The 17,333-nt window shown below is 41.5% G+C and overlaps 1 protein-coding gene across 8 annotated transcripts in view; it reads left to right on the forward strand.

Moving 5' to 3' along the window:
- TEAD1 (TEA domain transcription factor 1) overlaps window positions 1-17,333 on the forward strand; it is a 106,824-nt gene that overhangs the window by 54,724 nt on the left and 34,767 nt on the right. Inside the window, exons 2-8 of one of the 8 annotated variants that reach the window (XM_074150064.1) lie at window positions 2,990-3,054; window positions 5,838-5,900; window positions 5,989-6,051; window positions 14,488-14,499; window positions 15,696-15,830; window positions 16,022-16,068; window positions 16,934-16,995. In XM_074150064.1, the coding sequence (XP_074006165.1) occupies window positions 2,990-3,054; window positions 5,838-5,900; window positions 5,989-6,051; window positions 14,488-14,499; window positions 15,696-15,830; window positions 16,022-16,068; window positions 16,934-16,995 (447 nt within the window). Of the gene's footprint in view, window positions 1-2,988; window positions 3,055-5,837; window positions 5,901-5,988; window positions 6,052-14,487; window positions 14,500-15,695; window positions 15,831-16,021; window positions 16,069-16,933; window positions 16,996-17,333 lie in introns of those variants that run through there. The other 7 variants (XM_074150066.1, XM_074150065.1, XM_074150063.1 and 4 more) reach the window with 7 other exon arrangements.

Below are 17,333 nucleotides of genomic sequence, written 5' to 3' on the forward strand. Positions count from 1 at the left end.
GATTCTTCTTGAGCTAGGCTCCAGCTAGACTTCACCTTAAGGGGAAGCGATCACTTTGCAAAACCACAATCTTATTAGTCGTACCCCTGCTGGGCTAGATAACGGCTAGAGAAACCCTGCCTTGATTCAAGCCAAAGCACTTCATGGATGGATTGGGGCTCAACTGGAGCACTTGGCTGGTATTTTGAATAATACAGGCTAGACTTTCAGTGGTTGGTGTTTTTTATAAAGCTGCTTTTCCTGTCCTTGTCCCTGCCTGGGAATCTGAGCTTTGCTTTAAAAATAGTTTGTTAGCTCTCTTGACTGGGAAGAAAACTGTGAAACCTTGTGAAGGTTTAACTCTTCCTTCCTCAGCTATGGCTGAGGGCTGCATTAAAGGGCAAGGGGTGGCTGGAGTGACCTGTGCTGTGACCATGTATCTGAAACATCTTCAGTACAGAAGGGGGGACAAGAGATGGCAACGCATCCTTTACATCACCTTATAGAGTTATTGACCTTGCAGTCACCGGCTGCTGCTAAGGACAACCTGACAGTGCTTTTTGCATGAAAAACTATTCTAGGTGCTTAATGTATGCACATACTTGAAGATATGCAAGGAAGATACTTTCTGGAGGGAGGACATTACCCAATTAAATCAAAATGTGCATTTAGAAATACGCAAATGGTCATGTCATACGGGTGACTGCAGGAATATGGTGATCTCTAAATCTCACCAGATCACAGAGGGTTTCTCTTGTAGGCTACCACCCCCTCAGGCTTCCTGTTGGCAGGTGGGGAAATGGATCTTCCTGTTTTTCTTTTAATTTTTGTGCATCTCTTTACTGTCTGCTAGCTTTGTGCTCTTTAAAGAGAGAGGTATAAAAAGTACCAAGCAGGCGGCTTTGGAAAACTCTTGTCCAAAGCACGTTTAGTATGATGTGCCATTGTTATATACCTTTTCCTTTCCCTTCTCCTTGCTGTTGCCTCAGGCTCTCAGCCTCTCTGTTGGTTCCTTTTCCCAAACTGTATGATATTTTTGCACTGTAGAACTTTTCCATCTAATATTAATGAAAAGTAGAGCAGCTCCATTTCTGTCCATGCCCAACACCTGCAAGTCAATTTGCAGTCCTGTTACTGGGAGGTAGCTGCTGTTATAGCATAAGGACACAGCCACCACTATGAACACTAATTCTCCATAGTTGAAGTGAACTGTTTGGATGATGAGAAAGAACATGAGAATAGAGAGATACAGAGATCGAGCATTCCCAGGTTTCACCCAGTGAACACAAAGGCTCTTGTTCACTGCATATGGCAAATACCTTGTGGGCAGAACATGTTGCAGAACTACTGTCCAGCCAAAAGACAAGGTCTTGAGTGAAATTAGGTAACTAGCTGCTCCTTTTGCATACAGCAATCCCTCATTTGTGTGCATAAATGTTGCTTGTTTGTGTAACTGTTTGCTCACACAAAATTTACCTCTTGAAGTTTGTCCTGAAGAGACCTGCTGAAGAGTTACAAACCTCACATCACCCTTACAGTGGTGCGTTGCGGGGAACCTGGCACACAGTCCAGACCAAAACAAAAAGGGAATCAGAGAGAGCACAGCTCTACTCTTGACGCATGTTGATATTTCACATTCTAGTACCCATTTAGCAAACAAACCATGGAAGAGAAAGGAGCCGTGAGACATTTGAAACAAAGGGTGTAAAACAAGGTTCAGACCGGAAGACAGAAGGAAAAGGGAAAACGAAGGTCCATTTTGACTAATTGTGTTCAATATTCCAGTCAACAAAATACCCTTCAGACATAGACATGCTACTTCAAAACTTCCCCATCTCTCCCCCACAACATCAAACTGAAAAAGTTTGAGTCCCTGGCTGATATAATAACTTTCTGCACTCCCCAGCTATGTACTTACCCACTTTAAAATAACTTGGTGGGTGACAAGTTATTTTCTTAACCTCCCTGTTTTCAGCTTGCTGCTAAATCAGTTTTCTCATTTTCTGCACACAGGCTGATTGCAAATAACTCCATAACTTAGGACTTGTTGAACAAGTATATTTAAGTTATTACAACTCATGGAGAAGTAACATAATATGCAGTGAAAATAAATAGGGCACCACATAAAACTGTGTTATCTTCCATGTCAGCAATATTTAGGAAGGAAATTATTTGCAAAGAAAATGTTAGTTTGTATTAGGTAGCATAATGTATGACTGAAGAAGAGTCAAATAGCCATTTTAGAAACTTGGAAATACTATACATTTCCAAGAGAAATAAAACTCTAAATGACAAACCACCACGTTGATTGGCCTCACTGCAGCTGGAACTTAGGCACAGCAGGGTGACCACTCTTGTGTGTAGAGTTACGGGTGTGACTGATAACTGGCTGAAGTGGGACAGTGATTTCTGTCAGTGGAGGAGGCAGAGCGCTTCCTGGCAGGAAGGATAGATTTTGCTGTCCTCCTCATAGAATAAAAACTTGGAGAAAAGCTGATGCGAAACTGTAGCATCTGGGTGATTGGCGGTTCGGCTCGGGTGGCACACGACCTTCTCAAAGCAGCTGCTTCTCCCGGCAGGGGTCCAGGTGGCCCAGTGGGGGGCAAACACCACCTGGCACAGTCAGAAGCAAAACCAGCGGAGCCCAGATCTCGTGTCAGGCCCTGGGATGGGGGGTTCTCCATCAAGAGATTATCCTGGGCACCACCGCTAACCAAGGAGGTGCCTCTCTGCCTGAGAACAGCTGCAGGACTTCAGTGGGAAAACACTGAACCCATAGCCCTCCGCACTTAGTTCATGTGGAACATGAAGCGTCTGTTAAGGAGAGGGAAGAGAAATACTGATGAACAATGAAAAACACTGATAAATAGTTTGCAAAGGAAAAGTGGAGTAGGTGTAAGAAAACATAAGCCTCATACGCATGGAACTCGTAAGTTTAAATGTGTTATTTTAATGGTGTTTACAGATGTGATGCCACTTGTCCCTTACCATGAATTTTTCTTTGTTTCAGGTAGGAATGAATTGATAGCCAGATACATCAAACTTAGAACAGGGAAGACACGGACCAGGAAGCAGGTAAAATAACCTAATGGGGAAGTATGCATGTCAGTGAATGACAAAACGTGGCATTTTTGGCTGCAGTGGCTGTCTGTGCTTCAGCTCTGATGAGATGATGTATTGACTTCACTGTTCAGGTTAAATACATGCTGTTTAGAAAATATTTAAAACTCCGTTATTTTTATGTTGTGCAGTGGCAGTTTGAGGATGCATTTTTTATTAATCTGTGTGTACATGAAGCTATTATCCCCTGTATTTGGGAAAAAAAACTACAAAAGCTGAAGCAGAAGCATAAAGCTTTGTGCCTTATTTCTCTATAAGGACAATTACAGAATATAATAATTATTTTGAGATGGTGAATAATGGAACTTCTAAAAGTCCAGCCAATTCACCTATATAATAGAGGTTATGATCCTTGGATATGAGAGGTAAATAAACCAAAACTATCGGGCAGGACTGATCCTAATCATGCTCTCAGCTCACAGGCCATACTTGCTACAGGAGGAAAAAATAATAAAAAAATTTACCTGAGAGCCTTCAGGCTCCTGGTCTGTGACCACGGTAAGATTTCATTCATCAAAGAGTCCGAATAAACCTCTAACCAGTCTTAAGTCTTTTTCAGATGATTATCACATAACCATTAACTTATCTCATATGACTAAATCCTTTAATTTGTAATATCCACAGTGATCAGCAGCCTCACAGAAGGCACACACTCTGTGTAGTTTATGCAGTGGTTACTAAACCCTTGCGCTGTTTCAAAATGCTTCACAAACTGCAGAGTGCCCTCACTTTCTCTAATGTCAAGTGCGAGATTCCCAATCTCCCCATCCATATGTGTGAAGAAGGGGAAGGCAGAGGCTTGTACACTTGCATGCTATGTGTGTTTTGTAATGCAAGGAAAGGTGATGCTGAGTCAGCACGCACAAAGATGGCCTGCTGCCAGCGCTTGGATTTAAAGCACTTTGGACTGGGTGATATTTTGCCCTGGGTGGTATCCTTTGTCAGTTAGGAAGAAAATGTATGTAGAAGGGATGAAAAAAGGTGTGAGAAAGGATAAAAACTGTAGCACATGGAGAAAGAACAAACAAAAAATTGGCAAAGAAATCTGAGACAAAAGACAAAGTCCCAAGTTTATCCCTGCTATGCCCATGCGAGCTGCAGGAGTTGGAGGTTATGCTGGGACCTGAAAATTGCGTCAGGAGTTAAAATGCAGACCTTGGGGCTAGATCCTTGGCCAGCATCTGCTGGTAGAGCTGCGGTGCAACCAAGAAGGCTACGATGGCTAAAAGTATGGTGAAGTTCTGCCTCCCTACTTGCACATACCTCTTTAGGAATTCATAAATCACTTCAGACTGTTTAGAAAAGTTTGATTGTCCTTACTTTTGAGTTTCAACTGAGCAATTAAATGTTACAATAGTGCTTCTTGTGTAACCTTTAACACCACTAATAACCCAATGAAAGCAAAACAAATGAACATATGTGAAAACTTGGTCTACTTGTTTGAATACAAAATTGCTTAGTAAGCAATAGTATAACTCTGAATTACTGCAAACTGGTTCCTCAGCTGCTTCCCAAAGAAGTCTCTGAAGGTGGCCTTCAGGGGCTGTGCTCATTTATGCATTACTGTTTGCTTCCCTACTAAAAATACAGGCTTTTTGGTACTATGTCATGGAATAGTCTTATAAAGGGAGGAAATCAAGCTTTGTTTCTCCTTTTCTTTTACTTTGTTCTTTCCCAGACAGGAACTGTAACTAACTTAGGAAAAATGTACATTTGATACGGTATACCCCAGATTGAATAAGAATAAGAGACTTTAGCGGTTTTTACCATCGCTGCAGGTTTTAAACCTTCCCACAGAGGGCTGTAGGATGCTGAGCACTACCAAGCAATGTTCGTCATTTTTTTGCTGGTACATTAAGCCCTCAGCATCAATAGCATGGATTTCAGTACGTGCCTGAGTAAACAGGAGTGTTAATCTGGGCCCAGGCCCTTCACTGCACAGGCAACAACTTCTGACCAATAACTGGTCTAGTGCAGGACTGGGTTTACACAAATTTCTTACCAAAACGTAATAACGATGGGCCAAACCTGGACATCACCCAAGCTGTTGTCAAGTTACTGGTTCCCACTTACATGAGTGTTTTGTGGGCCGACTTGGTGGTGAGATTACTGAGGAAGCCAGCACAGGTTCCGGGACCTATGTTGAACCAGTGTCTTATCGTCTGTTCCAGAATTTAGACCATTTCAGTGGGGTCAAAATGCAGCCTGAGGCTCCTCATTGAAGCTGCAGAACACAATAAATAATGGATAAAACTTCTCAGTGCCAAGTTATGTCTCAAGCCTAGTGGCAAATGGTCAGAGTGGGCATCTGCATCCCTCGGCAGATGGGGTAGAAATCCTGTTGGCTCCCAGCGCGAGAGCGTGGGGCCTGGCCATGGATGGGATTGGTACCAAAGCACGTGAGCTGCGTCCAACTGTGAGCTGTGTCTTCTATCTTGTAGCTGAATGCACAACCTGGTGGGTTACACTTTTTTTTTCTTTTTTTTTTTTTCCTTCATCAAGTCACTGCAGTGATGACCTGTATTGTTAAGCCTCAGTGCTAAGAGCTTGGTATCTGGCTGGGAATGTGGTATCTTTAACAGCAGAGCTTACTGAAGATGCAAATAACTTTCTGCCCTCAGAAAAGTTGTTTTTTTTTTTCTTTAAAGAAAAAAAATAGACATTTAAAATTTGATTTGCTTTTTGTTTTTCTTTTGTTTGTTGTTTTTTTTTTTTTCCTATAAATCTGAACAATGTAGGTGTCTAGTCACATACAGGTCTTAGCAAGAAAGAAAGTTCGAGAAATTCAAGCCGCCATTAAGGTACGTTTGGCTTGCCCAGTTGTAGGGGGCTTTTCATCTCCATGGTTACAGGCTTTTCCTTTGTTTCCTCCCTTCCCCTACCCTGCAGGTGTCTAGTCACATTCAGGTTCTTGCCAGAAGGAAATCTCGTGATTTTCATTCCAAGCTGAAGGTATGCGCTTTTCTGCTTTTGGGCTTGTGGTTGCTATGCCTGTCCCTTCCTCCTCCCCGCGGTGATGGGCAAGCGCCTGGTGCTGCTGTGCCTGTAACCTCGTTTTCCTGCATGTGGTAGCTGTCTGCGTCTCTTTGTGTTTAATCTCCGTTTTCTGCACTAGCATTCACATTAAAAACGTTGTTTTAACACTGTCCAAATGCAAAGTGAACTACTCTTTGTAACAGCTCAGCACCTAAGCCTGATTTTTAACCCATTACTCTATTTTTATTGGTTTTTTAACAGTTGAGTGCTAGGAGTGTATTTAAATACACAGGGTTTTTATGCAGTTGTGTAGACGCTTTTTCTTTTTTGCTTTTTCCAGAAGGGTAATTGGGGTAATTGTTTTCCATTCCCAAATGTTTTTTGTCTGTACTTTTGAAATGCTATCAAGAATACTTAAAATAGATTGTTTATTCCAAGTGCCAGAGAGCACAGCTTATCAAGATTGCTCTAACTATAAGGTGTTTCTAGAGTACAATCTAGTATCACCTCAAGTTTCGTTCAATTTACAAGATTACCTGAAATTTTATTTTTTAACATAAAATATTGACATTTAGTCTTTGGAGAGCCTCAGTCAGAGTCCTGTTCAGGGACTATTAAGTATGTTTGCTTAATCTGACGTAATAAATTGTACATGTCCCCGTTTTCCCTGGTTTCCATAAAATATATTCTAAGGCTAAAAAGAAACTCTTGGAAATGCTTAATAGGGGTTTCTTGGATTGCTTGTTTTTTCAAGTTTTCCAGCGGAGATCTTGGGACCCTTTTTGTTTTGTTTTCACATTACTTAAAGTGGAAGAGGGTTTTTTTGCAGTTTTTGCTGTTGATTTTTTTCTTTTTAATAAAAAGCGAAGGAACTTGTAAATCTTTTACTTCCCTCCTTTTTTTCTTTTTGTCAATTTTTTTTTTTTCCCAGATGAGAACAAATCACGTTTTTGTTCTAGCTGAAAAGCAGAATGTTTCAGAAAGTAATTTCACAATACTAAGCGGTGAGCACTGCGGATGCTTACCACGATCCTGGAACTGCAGCGTATGAATAACAGCCTGGCTTTGTAACAGGCCTCCTTGACAGAAGCACTGGGTTTTTCGTCCGCAGTGGGCAGCATGCTGGCAAGCTTGTATGGCTGTTGGTGGCTGGCTTTTTAGCTGCACTGGCTGAGCAGTTGGGGTTCGTAAAGAACAACTAAGACAACTTAAACATACTGCTTTTTAACCGAGGGTGCAATAATACAGAGACATGTAGCATTTTAAGCTTAAATTGTCAATCCTTGATGCCTAAAATTAAGTATGTAAGTAGGTGGCCTTACTTTCAGAGGTGCTCAGCAGCTCTCAGGGAGTTTTATAGGACTGGTGGGCGCTCAGGGCTACAAAAATTAGGAAGCCCACTTGATACCAAAATACAGGGCTAGGAGCTTAACAAAAATATTGGATTTACTGTTCTAAAATACTTACTTTTGTGAATGCCCAAAATAGCTTAAAATATGAAGACACTTAAAAAGCAAAAAATATTTTAAAGTACTGCACCTGCTGTCTGATTTTTATTGAAGCTTTCCAAAGATGAAAGAAGCTATCTAAACCCTAGTAATAATTGAAGCCTCTAGCCTAGATGCCATTTGCAACAAATATAGATCCAGAGGGATTTTTCATTTTAAGGAGTCGCCTGAAGAAGGGAAGATCTGTTAGGGCAACAAATTATTTTGCAAGGGCTTCAGACCTTGCTGCTCTTTCCATCCGTCAGTGGGTTGCAGCTCCCTCAGAGCTGAGTAGAAAGTGGGGGAGCCGCCATTTTGGTGCAAGGAATTGATTGCTTCAGGAAGAGTCTCCCACCTCCACGGCCTCAACGCTCTGCAGGGGCATTTGCTTCCACTCTACAAGTACGCAGTGAAGAAGGAGCACACACTTGTGACAGCAATTTGTGGGCCCTTGGATTGTGGGTCCCAGGCTGTTCCTCCGGCCCTCAGGATTTAGCTTCCCCAGGAGCCCTGACATAGCCTTCGTGACTCCTTCATGGTCTCCAGCCGGAGGGGTGCCCAGAAAGGGTGGAGGAACCTGCCTCTCCCCGTGTCCCTCCTCTTTCTTGCCATTCTTGGTCTCAGCAAATGAGGTGCCATGGGACAACTTCAGCCCTCTTGCACAGGCCTCTTCCAGAGAAGTTGCAGCCTCCCACAGACCTTTTTCTCCCCACATGGAAGAGGTGAAACTCTGATGCAAGAAGGTGCCATAAGGAGCTGCCTTTATAAGAAAGAGAGCCCTCGCTTTTTCTGCCAGGGAGCTGTAATTACTCCACAGAACTGGGAGAAGCCACTGATCTGGGACCTCAGAAGGAATCTTGCTGCTTCAGACATTTTGTTAGTGCTACTTCCTATTTTTTTTATTATTCCTGTGTTGAACCATCCATCAGGTCCAGTGTCACTGAATTTCACTGAATTTTTTTAGAGTTGGAAGGGACCATAAAGATCATCTAGTCCAACTCCCCTGCTGAAGCAGGATTGCTTAGAGAATGCTACTCAGGACTGCATCCAGGCGGGTCTTGAAAATCTCCAAAGAAGGGGACTCCACAACCTCCCTGGGCAGCCTGTTCCAGCGCTCTGTCACCCTCACCGTGAAGAAATTCTTCCTCATATTCGAGTGGAACCTCCTATGTTCCAATGTGTCCTTTGATGTGTCCTGATGTTCCTGATGTGTGATGTTCCAATGTGTCCTCCTATGTGTCCTTTGAACACTGCCTGAGAAGGATATCACTGATGTGAAAGTAAGACAAAGTGAACACATTTTGGCATCTATGAGTGCCCGTTGTTTCAATGGGAGCCATTTTGACAGTGGCCTGCACTTCTCCATTAACCTCCTCAGGAAGATGATGGACTCTTGTTCTCCTGGAGTGGGTGCTGCCCGTGTTTACCAGTGAAGGGGTGATCAAGAAGAAGATAGCCAAGGGAAGCTCTGCTTCTGACCTGGGCCAATCTCACCATTTTAACAATGAGCTGGCTCTTGCAATTACTCTGTAAAACCTGTGATTGATGGCATCCAGGGGAGCAGTTACTACTTAGAAAAAAACACATGCATCTAATGTCAAGTTTCCTACCTGCAACATGGCAAGCACTCTGTGGATTAATGTAGAGTTCCTTCATGCCAGTCCATTGCAAGAGGTTCAGTCAGCACTGACCTGAGGCCATCTCCATCTCCCATGTTTCTTTCTCTTACCACCAGATGTCCCCTCTGCCCACCTCCCATGCATACACAGGGCAGGGCATCGCAGAGAAGCTGGTCCTTCCCTGTGTGCCAGCACTGCTTTAGCTGAAATAAGAGATCTTTCTGTCTCACCTTGGTCTGAACCCTGCTCATGGCGAGGAGAGGACTTGGACGAATCTTCCTGTGTTTATCATCTGCAAAAATCCAAATGGATGGAAGGATTTCAGAGCTATCTGAACCCATTGCATTGGATAGAGTATTACTGAAGCTTACCTAACAGACTGAAATCTCACCTGCGTGCCATAAAGTCTGCTTGTTCCAGCAAAGTCTCTTTTCTTTGATGATAAGTACCTACAGTCCCTCTGGATGGATGGATCCTTAGCCTGCAAGAAAGAGAAGTTTCACATGTAAATGCTATTGCTGCATTTCAAGACCACCAGCAGAGAATGTCCCTTTAGCTTTCCAGAGATGTTGCACATTTTATTTCTTTTTACAGCAGGAAAATATTCCTATTTTGGATATTTTAATCTTAGTTTTCTGAGGTTATTAGAAACTTCCTGAAATTAGAGAAATTTCATCTAATGAAAATGGAAAGAGAGGCTGAGATAAAGCTGGCCTTGGAGACAGGTCTGAAAGGAAGCTCCTCTTCATGACATTTCCTCTCATGCAAAGACTGAAGGCAAAGCAGAAGTTTTACGCTCTAATGTTGTATTTACATGTCAAATACACTAGTCCATAGTGTTAGGTTGCAGCATTTCCCACCTTTGCACTGACAGGGAGTCAAAGTCACCTCTGTCCATTCAGAAGAAAAGATGGATTGGAAGTTGTGCATAAATAGAGATTAAAGGTCTTCACAGCAGGATGTACATCTGTCTTACGCTTTCATTTCAGATATTTTTTCATAGTGCAAGATTAATTAGACAGAGACAAAAAGAAACATTAAAATGCCTACAGTTCACACATATTATATGTTTTAAAATCCATTATTCTACATTCCACATTGAGGGATAGAAAGAAAATATTGTTGTCAATTATAAAATGCTAAAGATAGCTCTATACTTTTTAAATGAACAATGATAAAAGCCTTGAAAAATTCCCTTTGATGTGAATGGAGTCTTCAGCATTTTGAAATACAATAAGATGGATTAATTGCTACTCATTAGGCAGCAAGTTGGGACAGCTTTGAATGCGCATTCTCTTCTTGGCATTAGCTATTGCCTGGCTGAAATAGCCAGCTTTTGTATTTACTCCTGTCTTCTCTAATAATAAGCAAATTGGAGATCAGGGCTAGAAACACTGAAGTGCTCTCTATCTTTTGTCCAGAACAATTGTATATTTTCATGATTTGTTTATCTTTTTTGAGCTACAGCTAATTATTGCAAAGGTTATTTGAATCAATACGAGATCTGAGCAGAAATAACATCTGCAAAATTGCTTATTAGGAATCTATTTTATGTTAGTGTTACTGTAATATCCATTTTGTGAGCAGATTGTTGTTTCTTAAGTAATTTTTTTTTCCTTACAAGAAAAGTTTTGTATTTTAAGTATTTGTACAGGTTTTAGGGCTTATTGAATTAATACTGTGTTCTGTTGTGCTTACTTTTCTTCATACTGTCTTATATTTTTTTTTTCCCAAAGTCGTAGATAACGTGGTATTCAAAGCCTCATTTATCATTCTAGGATAACAGTTTTTATTTTTTGGCTGTAGAACTCGTTTGAACTGATTGATTGAATTATTCTTCTGTTTATGTTGGATTAAAAGAAAGTTGAGCACAAATCCTTTTGTGCTTGTCATGTAGAACTCGTTTCATGTGGGGCTTTTATAGATATTAAGATTTATAATTAGATGATACTGGGGAATTATTATTATCTAATTTAACTATGTATTTTGCATTCCAAAACTAATGGGTGAAAAGTAAACCTCAAGGGCCTGATTCATTAAAAGTTATATAGTCTTCTTGCATTAGATTCTTAGCGCTTACACCTTCCAAAGACAGTGTTTGCAACTGCAGCCAGAAGTTGGCTAAAACATGAGGCAGACTCTGATCTCCATTACAGTGATGACATTTTAGAGGTTTAGTGGAACTACACCAGATTTCCACTGATAATACTCTAAATCCACCTCAGTAACATTCATTACTAATTACATACCCCAGCACAGAAGACTTTTATAAGAGGAGGGGAAGGCAGCAGTCTAAGTGTGCAGTCTGTTACTTACTGTTACAGTGTCATTCCTGGGCAGCAGCAATCCCATCAGAGCTCATAAATTAAGTAGGGTCAAGCCAGGTCAGGGCCAGATGGGACCTATCTAAGGAACACCTTAAGCTCCAGAAGGATTTAATGATTCAGTAGGAGAATCCAAGTCCCCCCAAGCCTCTGCTGAACCTCATCATGGGACTCTGCAGCACGCTGGGCCAAACTTTCATTTTACGTACGTAAGTGTAAACCTAATTGACCTGAAAGGATTTATTCCAGCTTTATACAGCAGCGCAAGTGAGAGCAAAACCAAACCCTTTCTGTCTTGGACAAGATAGGAAATCAGTCTTAAATATTTGCAGTCATTAAAAATCCCACAACGTTCCTGTTTAGAATAGGGGTGTTAACCCATTTGTCCTGGCCAAATTCCAACCTGGGTAATTACTGTAATCTGCCTGTTTAAATTACCCCTGCCATTTTAATTGGATATATTACTTCTCTTGCTGCCTAAACTGTGATGTAATACCATTGTGTGTTATTAATCAGGTTACCAAGTTTCATCCTAGAAGTGGCCGGATTGCAGCGATAGGTAGAAAGACTCATTCCCTCCTGGATACGAGAGTTCTCCATTACAGTGTAAAAAAACCCCAACATATACTTGCTTTTTAAGTGGCAGACAAGCTAATATTTCAATTTAAATAAACAGCTTTAAAATGTGGTTTTCTCATTTGTTTTTGAAGACTATGAAGTCTGCTTGATTATACAAGCGCAGGCCACCACCTCGCAGCTCTCTAAAATGTTTCTGGAGCTGAAGGTGCTTTTTTGCCAATGGAAGTCAGAACCTCTTATGTATTTGTAATTGATTTTGAATTTGATTTCTTTCATGTTTGAATGTGAAGTTACAATTACTTTGAGAAAAATTGATCTTCCAACTATGCAGAAGTTCCTAAGCCTGCAAAAGGTGAAACTTCCCATTGTTGTGTGTTGGCCTGAGTCAGTTGATGTCCAGTGGAGCTGGCAGATTTGTCAGCATTGGGAAACTTTGTGAAGTCATTGAAACTCCTCAAGACTAGTCCTATTGCAAGGGCTGTATTTCTGAGCTGTCATCGTATATGTTTTTGCTTTCTTTCCATCCTCCTGAAAATGTAGTTGGTCAAAGAGGATGAGATAAATGGCCACCACAAAATGTAGAACATTCTGGGGTGAAAAGCAGCAGTTGGCAAGAAGGAAGGTACATCCCTTCTCATGTCGTGAAACAGAAGATGTTTTTTTTCTTCTAAAAATCCCTATTGCTGTTCCTAAGATTAAGGATCATCAGATTCACGGCTAATGGAGGCTAAGGGCTCCACAGAACAGTCTAAGTGTTTATCCTTCTGTGAACAGAAGGTTTTGAAGGAAGTGTAAATTTTTGAAAATTTTTCTTTAGTTCATCTATTTTAGTGGGATTTACCTACCATAGTTGTTGCCATGTAGAAGTTGGGTGTCCAGACTCCTATTCTAGTCCTTGGACAGCGATAACATTACAGAAAGTAATGCACTCCAGTTGGTTTTGATGCCTGATAAAGAAGAAATACATTGTAGGTGCTTACTGGGCTAACAATAGCAGGAGGTTAGCCGTCTGCCTCAGGCTGGAGACTTTAGACAGCTAAAGCAAGGCAAGATGAACTATGCCATGGATAAATAATTTGCTCTGGGCTCATGCAACTCCCAGATATGGACTTTTATATCCCTAACAAAGCTTTTAGTTTTAAATTCTCCTTTAGTTTAGATCCACCTAATAGTAAGGCCCTTATAGCAGCAGAACAGTATGAGTTTGGGAACTTGGCAGGAACACAGACACTGTCTGCACCTTCATGTGGTGGCACTGGCATGACTGGTTGCAGCCAGGAGGCAGTGCAGGAGAAGAGGCTGTAATCCTGCAGCAGTTCTGGAGAACAACAAGGTAGTCACAAAAGTAGCGCTCGTCTAGTTTCAGAGGTTGCACGTCTCTTGAATCCTGTATTTCTCACACAGGGTATCAAACCCCTGTATGATTTTTATTCTTACAATGCAGCTGACTGTGGGTGAGACTTGCATGGCATGGCATTTCCAAGCCAACTCACCTAAGAAAAAGAGGGGGGTGGAAAGGAACAGAAAAGTCTGGTGAGGCTAGCACCTCCATATTGCTTAAGGACACCTCCTTACTGTCATGTTTTCATGATGGATGGTCCTTCTTACTGTGCAGGAGGGTAGAGAGGTCAGCTTACTGGAAAGCTACATGAATCTCAGGACACTGTCAGCTCTTAACACATACCAAAGCATTTTTTAGCACACTGGTCTGCAGACATCCAAAGGCAGCCATGCTGTGCGCAGCCTTCGTGTGCCTACCCTCCTACCCTGGGGCAGGCAGAGGGGAGTGGCAGCAGCCGGCAGAGCCAGAGCTGACTTCCAGCTCTTTACCTAGTGAATTGCTCGTAGTTATACAGGAAAGCTACAAGTTGGAGAAATGACCAACTTTTGTTCATGTACTGATGGGATAGCGTGTCTCTCCGCCTCCAGAAGTTGCTCTGTAGATGCACTATCAGCCAGGCTTGGACAGGTCAGAACACAGGCAGCACCACAGCGCGTTGCGCTTGAGGCTCGCATCCTGCAAGGTGCAGAGGGGGAACCCTGCTGGAGCAGCTACTCCCCTGCACCACCTGCCCCTCTCCCAGGCTGCATCCCACAGAGGGGCCCGCAGGGGCTCCTTGCACAGCTCAGGGAAACAAGCTGAGCAACAATCCCCTTCATTCAGTATCTGCAGCTTTCACACAGGGAGGCAGGGGTTATTCCCCCCCCAGTGTTTTTTATCCTTTTTTTTTTTTTTTCTTTTAATGAATCAGTCCCTAGGAGAAAATAATGCATTTGTTTAAACATGATATTTAATGTTGAGCAAACTGCTCTTCCTTTGTCTCTTACTATTTTGTTCGTATTTTGCTAAGAATCTGCTATTCTACACAAGCATTTTAATAAACTGTTTGTTGTTGTATCCAGGTAACAAGCATGGTAAGTATTTTAACTAAACCAAGTATTATGTACCTTAACTGTGCTTGGCAGAATTTTTGGCTAGCTTTTCCTGTACTTTCAGCCTTTGCTGTTTCTAAAGGAGCTATTCAAAGGAAGAAACTGCTCACCTATAGTACTACTACATACAAGCTTTAGAGGGAGCATATGTGCAAAGTCATATATCATATAGAAGAGCATGCATCTCTTGCCAGCATGCTTGCTACTTTGCTTGTAAAATAAAACTAGAAAAAAACCCAACAAAAATCCTTGCTTAATACTGCTTGTGTTCCTTCATTCTAAGTCACATACCTAAATATTAGCACTTATTAATACAGTACTTCTGGATGAGGAACTCCACTTTACCAGATAGTAACAGTCTGTTGTTTACTTATTTTACCTGACATAAGATATCCACTTAGTTAACTCTGTTGCATTAAGAGGCTTTCCTTTTCCATTCTGTGATCATACCTGATTGGCAGTGACTAGGACTCGAAGCGCTGCTGTAATACAAGTAATCGATAACAACGCATCTTTTCCTAAACTTGTTCCTGTATGCTTGAAAACAGCAGAAATTTTATGGCTGATTTTTTTCTTTGGGAACACTGTAAATCAGTGAAATGCCACAATTGGAAGCTTAAAATGTTATTTACATTTTTGTTATCTTCCTTTTAAAATACTTGTCATAAAACAGAATCCAAAATATTTCTAAACCTGTAAGCACGAAGAAAAATCTGTCATTGTTTGCGAGTCAGTCACAGTTCTGTGTTCTCATTTTACAGTGTAATATGAAAGGCAAACTTCTCTTAGATCTAAATGATAGAGCTCAAATCTCAGTGCTCCCTGTCCTGCAGGCAGAGCCTTAGCAGCAGACCGTGTTTAGTCCAGCCTGATTTAAAATCAGCAGAATTTGCCCAGATAAACAAGTGGGCAGTAGTTTGATCTCCCAGAGCTTCCTGCGTGTTGGCAGAGCAGACTGTGAGAATTCAGGTCTACCATGCATGTCTGAGAGGAGGTTTTGCCTTGAGGTAGTTTGAGTGTTAGCCTCCGTGCTGTATTTTTTTTTTCCTGCATGGTTTGCTATTTTTGCATTTTCTGTGTGGCTTTTTAAGTTTTTAGTTATGTGCTTGTAGCTGCAGTTACTTAACATCATTTGTTGTGCCAAATGTTTTAAGACTCCTGTAATTGTCATATTAAAGGATCAGACAGCAAAGGACAAAGCACTCCAGCACATGGCAGCAATGTCATCAGCTCAGATAGTCTCAGCTACTGCTATTCACAACAAGCTGGGCCTGCCAGGAATTCCCCGTCCTACATTTCCTGGGGCACCTGGGGTAAGTTGTTAGCTGAGTCCCAAAAAAATCTCTGTATTCTCTAACAATGTTCAGTAGAAAACTAAGACTGAATGAATGGATTAATGCTTTCATTTGTGTTTGCAAAAGGAATCATGCTTGTTCAGAAATACCCAAAATCTTTCAACAAAGAAAACAATTGTGGGTCTGTTTGTTTGTTTTTCCTCTTTCAGTTTTGGCCGGGTATGATTCAAACGGGGCAGCCTGGATCCTCACAAGAGTAAGTCTGAAAATTAAAATATGCTTCTATATGTGGTGTGGGGCTGGCTTGTGCACTTTGCTGCCAGAAGATATCAATGAGGAAAGAACTTGCAAATTTTTCTAAAAAGAAGGAAAAGATAGTTGTAGGGAAAGGAAGAGTCTTTCCAGGGATGTGAACTCACATTCAAAAAGTTATAAGGGATCCCAGACCTCAAAGCTGAAGCTGAATACCTAATGGGCACACTCCTTTTTCTCCCATTGTATGGTGAGATGCAATAATAATGCCAAGGAAGCAGCTGGTAAGGCTTTGCCTGTGAATAAGTTTCCAGCACAAATACTTCCATCCTCTTTTAAATATATGATACTGGAGGCAAGGGGGACGTATCTTCCTGCAGGGCAGGAGATGACCACATGAGGTCCCTTAGTGGTCAGTGGCACCATGGTAGCAACAGCACCATATGGAGAAGGAAGCCTTTGCCCCTCTGTCAGGTGTTTTCAGCCCTGCGGTGGTCTCTGGAGCTATATTTCCCAGTGTTAATTTTCAGTTTCTCCCCACTGTATTCCCTTGAGGTCCATGGGAAACTTTGTGCCCCTGTAGTTCAGTGTCTTCTGGATTTATTGGGAGTCAAAGCAATCACCATGCATGCCTGCTGCGATACTTCCAATAGGTGCATCAGGTTTCCTGCTGGGTGACTGAACACAGATGAGCTCCTTGCTTTAAGATATTGGGTGTAATTCTCATCCCCCTCTCTATTACCTCTTTACTGTCTATGCAAGGAAGAGGTATGTTTGTGGGTAAACAGTCATTAACCATGTATATTCTTATACTATGTGACTCTAGTGGAATTTACCATGTATGAATTTTGTGTAACTCTTTATTCCAGCGTAAAGCCATTCGTTCAGCAGGGCTATCCTATACAGCCATCAGTCACAGCTCCCATTTCAGGTAATTCTTCCATTTATACTCTCCTTTGAAAAGACTTGAATTGTATACTGAATGTGATGTATTAATTGCTGAGATGGACAGAGCCACTACTCCATATTTAACATTCCCTGTATCCAAACCAAACATGAGACCCAATGTCCTATGACCTGATGATATATGAGGGAAAATCATTTGGTTTGGGGGTTTTGTTTTGGTTTTTTAACATTTTAGGTAGGAAGCACTAATACATATGCAAGGAGTGCATATTTGATCTCCAGTCAGCATTCCATATTGTATGAAAATGTTTTGTGAAAAATGACTAATAGGATGCATGTTTGCTTCCATCTGTAATGAGAATA

This window comes from Numenius arquata, chromosome 6, assembly GCF_964106895.1.
Source record: "Numenius arquata chromosome 6, bNumArq3.hap1.1, whole genome shotgun sequence".
Lineage (NCBI taxonomy): Eukaryota > Metazoa > Chordata > Aves > Charadriiformes > Scolopacidae > Numenius > Numenius arquata.